General features: G+C 34.0%; 1 protein-coding gene across 1 annotated transcript; it reads left to right on the forward strand.

Annotated features, from left to right (window-relative positions):
• Window positions 1–6,394: 6,394 nt before the first annotated feature.
• LOC130452136 (SCAN domain-containing protein 3-like) lies at window positions 6,395–8,445 on the forward strand. The gene is made up of 2 exons (XM_056791452.1): window positions 6,395–6,454; window positions 6,590–8,445. The coding sequence occupies exon 2, from the start codon at window positions 6,606–6,608 to the stop codon at window positions 8,124–8,126; it is 1,521 nt and encodes a 506-aa protein (XP_056647430.1). The 5' UTR covers window positions 6,395–6,454; window positions 6,590–6,605; the 3' UTR covers window positions 8,127–8,445.
• Window positions 8,446–8,894: the final 449 nt, after the last annotated feature.

Raw genomic sequence — 8,894 nt, forward strand, 5'->3', positions numbered from 1 at the left:
TAGCTTTTGGACTGGTAATCAAAAAAGTCGGAAAATAATATTTGCCACGGTCTTTGGTGGCGTCCATAAGTTACATGAGGTGTTCAAAGGAGGAGGCGGTCAAGTTAAATCTTTCCAGATCTCACTTGGGGAGAGGGGGGTTTCAACAAATAGAGAACCATGTAAAATTGTGTGAAAGTAAAGTTAAATTGAAGTAAGAAATTTTTCTAGAATAAAAATATATGCGAAATTTTACACAATGGTGTTTGTCGTACTACCCCGAACTCCGCAGAGTAGCACAATAGCTCCCCGATTGTTTATGTGCTTTCGACCAGCCGTATCGATACGCGCGACTCGATGAATGTCGTAGCGTAAAGACCCGAGTAACCGCGACGCAAGTACAGGTCCTATAACCTGCTTTGTTGATGCCCGCCAATATTTTATTTAACAACTTTTTTGTTACTATTTTAATGATTAAACAAGAGTTTTCAAGAATATTATAATGCTTACGTTAAAAGACACATCTACAAGACAAAGAAATGCTGTCAAGAATAAGTGGTAAAGTTATGGAACACAGCAAAACAAAAGTATGCAAAGAAGATTTGATGAAACATATTCAGCATGAGATTGATCAGCAGCGGAAAAAAAGGTCTCTCTCTCTCTCTAAGGTAGGTTAGATACCTCTATTTATTTATGGTATAAATTTAATTTTAATTCATCTAAATGTTCTTGATTTTAGGTATTTTAGGTCCTTTAGCTATTTTAGAGACCTAAAATCAAGAAAATTTAGAAGCATTGATATATCAAAAGATCTAAGAAATAAGAAATAGGAGAAATTTAATTTTATGTACAATATATTTCAAGATTGTGCTGAGGAGAAAAAAATATAGATCCTCTTAGCGGAAAGTTAAAAAAAATGCATAATTTTGTTCTAAACGTCTCTAATTCGTGAATCTTGAGTCTTTATAATGATATATTTATTCAAGGGAAACACTCGGAGCTCTGATAATGTTTCAACACAAGTACTCAAGGTATGTCAAACTTAGAATGCGCGAGTCAAACTGAAATTAACATCCAGATTACTCAACATGAGGAATCAGTGACACGAAATGAACCTCAACTGGCAGGTTAGTGTTTACCTTCTTTTTGTATGTGCGACATTTTCTTTATTTTTTCTTTCCCCTACAGGTGCTACAAAACGGAAAATTCAGCGACGATGAGAGATGAGAAGTTTCGGCAAGAAATTGATAATTTTGAAAAACAGCTCAAACCTAAGGAGAACCAAAGAGTATACTCGATGAAGCATAGAAAAAATAAAAATTATCGAATTGTGTTCTAAAAATCCTGGAGCAGCAAAATCGTTGATACTTCGAGCAAGGTCTAGACGTCCGCGCTTGGAGGAAGAGCAGTCTGAATTGCTGAAAACTATTAGTGATTTAGCTATGTTTGGTGCATCAGCTGAGGAACGGAGTCTCTGTGAAATTGTTCCTAGTGTCCATAGTCTTTCAGAGCTGCTCACTGAAAAACTTATCGAGCTGGGATTTAATATTTCTCGAAGCGCCGCTTACATTCCACTGTTACCTAGACGGGCAGATACGCGCTAGGCTAAGCGCCACTTAGTGACTGTACCGGTGAAGTTGAGTCGTCCCGAAGCAGACCATCATAAAGCGCACCAAGACCAATACTTTTCTGTAGCTTCCATAAGGTCACTAGAAACTGTAGCCTCAATACTTGGCCCTGATTCTATATCTTTTTTATCCCAAGATGACAAAGCATGGGTCCCCATAGAATTGACAACAGCAAACAAACAGGCGCCTTTGCTAATGCACGTTGAGTATAAAGTGTCGTTACCAGATCACGACTTTATAATTGCTGCAAGACATAAATTGATCCCGAGTGTCTATGCTTTGTGTGAAGTAAAACCGAATGAGATGGGGCGGCCAGAAGCCGTCTCATATAGTGGACCAACATATATAGCAATCCGAAGTGGTAAGCACTCGTCTTCGACTGCAATTAGTCAAGCTGAAGACTTGGACACTCTCTTAACTCTTCAGCCTTTTGGTAAATTAATGAAAAACGAAGACGATAAAATCAAGCCTGTCCTTATTATTTCGAACGATGGCGGTCCCGATGAGAACCCGCGATATTTGACGCAATATTCATTGGGACTAATGCCCCCGGCAGAAGTGCTTTCAATAGAGTAGAGAGACGCATGGCTCCACTTAGCCGAGAACTATCAGGTGTTGTTCTTCCCCATGACTCTTTTGAGACACATCTTGACTCCACGGTAAAACAATTAATGATGACTTAAAAAAAAGATAACTTCAAAAAAGCAGAAATATGGTCCGCAATGTGCATTGATAGACACAAAGTTATTGCTAATTACATCGACCCAAACGACGACATTTCTAATGTTCCAGATTTTCCAGCCGAAGAATGGTACACCGAGCATTTTAGAGAGAGTCAATATTTACTTCAGGTAAACAAAATCACCATTTTTCTAAAATATTTTTTTAACAAGCATCTTTATAAATAATCAAAAATAATTATCATTTTAGGTTGTAAAATGCGATGATCAGCAGTGCTGCAATCCGCGTCGGAGTTCTTTACATGATATTTTTTTATTACCTCCATATCCCATTGAAGTTAATGGAGATCCGGCGATTCCGGGTCCTGAACAGCATGATGGAAAAACATTTGCAACATTCTTCATTCGCCATTGCCTACCTATTCAACCATTACACACCTTCACAAGCATGCCTTATGATGACCTCTATTGTCCAAGTTTACGTCACGATATAGAAAAGAGATGCTGCAATACATGTGGTATCTATTTCGTATCCATCATCATGCACGAGATGTGCAAACACTTAAATTGCGACCACCGTGTATTGTTTCAAGACCAGCGACTGTGTGCAAGCGACAAAGGTTTGGAGTGGCTCAATCAGAACGAAGTTGAAGGAGCAGATGATTTCATTGAAAATTATTTGAATATGTTGGTTCTAGTAGTCACTCTTGGGAGTACACGAGTCTCCATGGACTGAATTAGAATAATCTCTTATTAATTTACGTTGAAGTATTTATTATTTAATTTCATCACAGTGATTTTAAACTAAGGCAATATTCTCAAATCACAATTGTATACTAGTCTTTAATAAAAGTGATAGTGCAAATTGTTTTTTTTTTGTATTTTTTTTAAATCCAATGAATTTTACAGCCAAAAACACATTATAAAAAATCTCACGTGAGAATGGGGGAGGGGGGTGTAGGTAGTAAAGAAAAATCTTACGAAATCTCATCAGGAGGGTGGGGAGTCGAAAAATCCTAGAAAATGTCTCACGTAATTCATGGACGCCCCCTTTCTGGTGTTTTATGGGGTACAAGAGTCTCTTTTAGGTTAGCTGGCCTATTGAATTGACAAGTTTCACAATTTCTTACATAGTTCTCAATATCTTTAGACATTTTGAGCCATATCACAATTTTACGTGATTGTAATTTACATTTTTACATTCCAAAGTTGACCAAATGTATTAATTTAAACATACTACTTCCAAGTTTCAGAAGGAACAACAATTTTTTTGGTTGTAAAATAGCAAATTGTCAGAAAAATATTTGTTATGTCTCAAGTTTAAGGAATATTTCAATTCAGAAGTCAACTTTTTATCAGTGTTGGGCTATGAGTTATACAACAATCATTATTAACAGCATTTTGAAAAACAATTTCCTTTTCTGCAGACATCGGTACAGTTAAAGAGAGTGCATGAACAGTGTATTCTAGTTCTGTATCTAAGGGAGTCTCTGATTTAATATAAGATCTACTTAATGCATCTGCGACATACATCTTAGGACTAGGTAAATATCTTGGGTCTAAAAGTTTTTCAATCGCCGAAACAGCTTGTACATTTTTTTAGAAGGTTGCACTTTATATTGCAGCTTATCAAAGTTAAATTTTATATATTTTAAAGATCATTTCTAATATTTTTTAAATTTAATTACAGATTAAATTGCTTTTCCTTCCAGCTTAGCTAAAATTTCGTCACACCTAGGAATAATATAATGCTCTCGACAAATATATTTGTTATATCAGTTGGAAACTCAACTTTAGAAATTATACTTTTTTGTTCAAGATTATCTAACGTTGATTTTAGTTTTTCATTAAAGGCCAATGGTACCTTCTTTGTGTTTGTATAATCTAATTTCCACATAATCTGAAATTCATCCGAAGCCCTCAAAAATGTTTTTAAAATTTTTATTTACTCCATTTCTTGTTTTTGGCAGTATTATCATCATCTTGGTTTGAACTATACTCCCTCTAGATATCATGTTAAAATGTAAACAATCACCTAACTCCAGTGAAGGCCCTGACTCTAAATCAACTATAAAAAATTCAACATTTTTAAATTGACTTTTATAAAAACACTCAATTTCAAAAGGAAATTATTGTCATGTTGAAATAATTTTAGATTTATCAACATGTAGATCATTAAAATATTTCAAAGGTACAACGCTAGATTCAGCTCCTGTTTCAAGCTTAAACATAATGTCAATTGTCAATATTGTTAACAATAATAGGTTCATACCAGCTATTCTTTTTAATATTTGGCTTATGCTCATTAATAAAAATAGAATTCTCAATACCTGCATTGTCCCTACTTATAATGTCTGAATTCTGAATTTATATTGCCCAAAACATGTACTTCTGATGTTAGTTTCTTAACCTCAGCTTCATCTTGTTCATTTGACCGATATTCTTCCTGCCTCCCGTTTTCTGGCTATTTGGAATTAGAATAATTACCTCGTTCTTACCACTTGTTTTGGTGCTGTTTGTCCTTGAAAAAACAAACCTTAGTAAAATGGCCTTTACGTTGACAAATTGCACAAGTTTGATTATAAGAGGGGCATTGTCTAGGTCAGTGATTCCCAAAGTGGTCCATATCGACCCCCAGGGGTCGATGAAGTCCTGCAAGGGATCTATGTAGGCAAAAAAATAAATTGGGGGTCCATGAAATAAAAATGGGGGTCAATAGATAGAAGTTTTCAAAATTACAAAATTTTAATATAATTTTTATATAATAATATAATTTTATATTAGTTATTAATATATTTTATGTTGTATTCGTTACATCAAAGGAAAACAAATACGTTAGCAAACGAATGTATATCGAAGCAAAAATCACTCTCTAATCTAAGCTAATGAAAAGAATCACGATTTGTAAATATTAAACATCCGTTGTTGTTGAAATTTGATTAAGCAGAATTGTTTTTAAGAAAGAAATAAAAGAGCAATGACGACACGCTCCGTTTTTATGTATGTGCAAGCATATTCTTTGTGAGGGCTTCGGTCCACTAATAGTCCGAGAGCCAGCTGTCGAAAATCGAGACGATTATTTAAAGCATGAGATTTACAGGGTAGATAGATAATGATGAATGAAATTAACTGAATTCCGATCATCTGATCTATTTCAAATTTCTAAAAGAGTACAAAATAATTGCATATAATTAATTTTTCCTATAATTTCAATAAAATTATTAATTAATTACGAATTAAGGGTTGTTTTCTTTAACTAGCCGTATAATTAATAAATATTTTCTTGTTCAGAATTAAATAATCTACAAATCTATGATAGTACGGTGCTTTAATTCCGATTATAACTAGTAAAAAATTCAACATTTGTTCTCGTATCACTATTGCGCGGCTAATTAAGGGTAATTTGCCCTATGTTTCCGTAGGCTTTCTTGAGATAATTTAATATTTTCTTGTTCAGAATTAAATAATCTACAAATCTATGATAGTACGGTGCTTTAATTCCGATTATAACTAGTAAAAAATTCAACATTTGTTCTCGTATCACTATTGCGCGGCTAATTAAGGGTAATTTGCCCTATGTTTCCGTAGGCTTGCCTGAGATAATTTAATATTTTCTTGTTCAGAATTAAATAATCTACAAATCTATGATAGTACGGTGCTTTAATTCCGATTATAACTAGTAAAAAATTCAACATTTGTTCTCGTATCACTATTGCGCGGCTAATTAAGGGTAATTTGCCCTATGTTTCCGTAGGCTCGCCTGAGATAATTTAATATTTTCTTGTTCAGAAATAATATATTTTTTTGTATTCTATATATTCTGATCTTTAAATCTGAGTCAAATTTAAAACGAAATACCACTGCCACTACCACTATAAATAAATTACCGGAAATAACCCGTTTTAGGGGCAATTCCGTGGATGGACATTAGGCAAGCTATGATTTTTGGAATCCTCATATCATTATCTATCTACCCTGTAAATCTCATGCTTTAAATAATCGTCTCGATTTTCGACAGCTGGCTCTCGGACCATAAAGGTTCAATCAAAAACAGTGTTAATTTTGCTGTGATTGACATCAGTTGAATAATAGCACTGTGCACTTTGTGTTTTACTTTGTTATCCTCAACGAAAGGAATACTAATTTGATTCGAAGTTTCGAAGAAAAGTAAGTACCTCTTACATTATTTTTTATAAAACATTAATTTTGTTCTTGTTGTTAGAACTGAAGAAAAATTTAAAATAAATAAATTAAATTTTTAATTATTGTTTTATGTTATATATATAGCTTTGTTGTCCACAGATAACCTATACTAAGCATGTCCCAATCAAAAAAGAAATGTAGACAGTACAATGTTGATTATCTGAAGTTTGGCTTTATTCCATCATTGTCGAATAAACAACTGCCATTGTGCCTTATATGCAACAAAGTATTTAGCAATGACGCCATGAAGCCATCTAAGCTGGAAGATCATTTAAGAAGATGTCATCCAGATAAATTAGATAAAGATTTGAAATATTTTCAAACTCTCAAAGAGAATCTTCAGAAGAGACCCACGCTGGACAAAATGTTCACTTTGACGTCACAAAGAAATGATGATGGTTTTCGAGCGTCTTATAATATCTCGCTACTTATAGCAAAATCCGGAAAACCGCATACCATTGGAGAGCAGTTAATTTTGCCAGCCGTTGAAGAGGTTATAAAGACTGTTTTACACAAACCTGCGTTTGATATCATAAAGAAAATACCCTTAAGCAACAATTCTGTTCAAAGACGCATTGATGAAATGAGTGATGATATTGAAAACTTCCTATGTAAATATTTGCAAACGACCCATTTCTCTATACAACTGGACGAGTCAACTTTACCTGGAAATGAAGCATTATTACTAGCATATGTTCGCTTTATTATGGATCAAAATATCCACGAAGAATTGCTATTTGCGAGAACTTTGGCAACGGACACTAAAGGCGAATCAATTTTTCATGTTTTGAGGGATTACTTTATTGAAAAAGAAATTCCTCTATCAAATATAATATCTGTAGCTACCGATGGAGCACCTGCCATGGTTGGTCGATATCGTGGATTTATAAGCTTTTTAAAAGAAAGCGTACCCGGGGTATTAGCAGTACATTGCGTCATCCATAGACAACACCTAGTTGCTAAAAATTTGAATGAAAGATTGCATGAATCTCTGCAATTTGTCATTGACGCAGTAAACCGAATCCGCAGCAATGCGTTGAATACGCGATTATTTGCGCAGTTGTGTGAAGATAACGACGAGAACTTCCACCAATTACTTCTTCACACTAATGTGCGTTGGCTGTCGAAAGGTTTATGCTTGGTAAGATTTTTTGCACTTTTTGAAACTGTTCTAGAGTTTCTCGATGGTAGATATGAAAATTTAAAAGAAAGTTTATTAAAAAGAAAAACGGACATCGCGTATTTGACCGATTTATTTGCTAAATTTAATACGATGAATTTGCAGTTGCAAGGTGACAGTTTAAATTTGATTAAGACAAAGTCGGTCATTTCAGCGTTTCTTGTCAGAATTAAAATGATGAAGCAAAACATTGGACGGAGCGAATTTTCACAATTTCCCAATTTATCCCAAGTAAACTGCCAAGAAGACGATGTTCCAGTCTATGTGCATCATTTGAATGCACTCTACTCAGATTTTGAAACGAGATTCGAAGATATTTTGACGCTAGTAATACCACAATGGATTATTAATCCTTATGGTGATATTGAGGAGGCGGATATCTCATTACAAGAAGAATTAATTGGAATAAGTACAAACGAAGAACTTAAGGTAGAGTTCAGAAAGGGTTATCAATAATTTTGGCTTCAGAAAGACATACCTGCTACATATCCCGGAGTGTGGAATATCACGAGAAAGTTTTTAATTGCCTTTCCGTTTTCATATTTCGTAGAAAGAGGTTTCAGTGCAGTTACTAATCTTATTACAAAAAAAAGAAACAAACTGGACATAGTAAACCGAGGAGATTTGAGATTAAATGTTACTAAATTGAAGCCAAATGTTGATAATTTGTTATTAAAGCATCAAGTTCATCCCTCGCATTGAATGAATTAATTTCTTTTTTTTTACAACACATTTTGTTTAAAATTTAATTAATAAATTAGTTAATGTATAAAAATGTGTTTTTTTTTCTTTTACACTATAGGAACTACTTATTTATTAATTTTTTTAAAGAACAGGTGGGGGTCTAATAAAAACCATAAAATATGGCAAGGGGTCTACGAAACAAAAAAGTTTGGGAACCTCTGGTCTAGGTTGATGACTGAAAACACATCTTTCACATTTGCGTAAAAACTTAAGAGCATCAGCTTCTTGTGTTTATTCTGTACCACTTTTTAATAACTCAACATGTTTCATTGTAACTTCAATACTCCTACAATATTGAAGTGTCCTGTCTAATGACATTGATGGTTCTCTTAATAAGTGACTTTGAACCTATTTATCCAGAACACCCAGTGCTATTCTATCTTTTATCATCCTCTCTGCATAGCTGCTTTTACACTGACCCTTTTCACATACAAACACAAACAAACAGTTTGCTGCTTGAGTCTATATTTTGACCTTCTT

The sequence above is a fragment of the Diorhabda sublineata genome, unplaced genomic scaffold (genome assembly GCF_026230105.1).
Source record: "Diorhabda sublineata isolate icDioSubl1.1 unplaced genomic scaffold, icDioSubl1.1 Dsub_199, whole genome shotgun sequence".
Taxonomy (NCBI): domain Eukaryota; kingdom Metazoa; phylum Arthropoda; class Insecta; order Coleoptera; family Chrysomelidae; genus Diorhabda; species Diorhabda sublineata.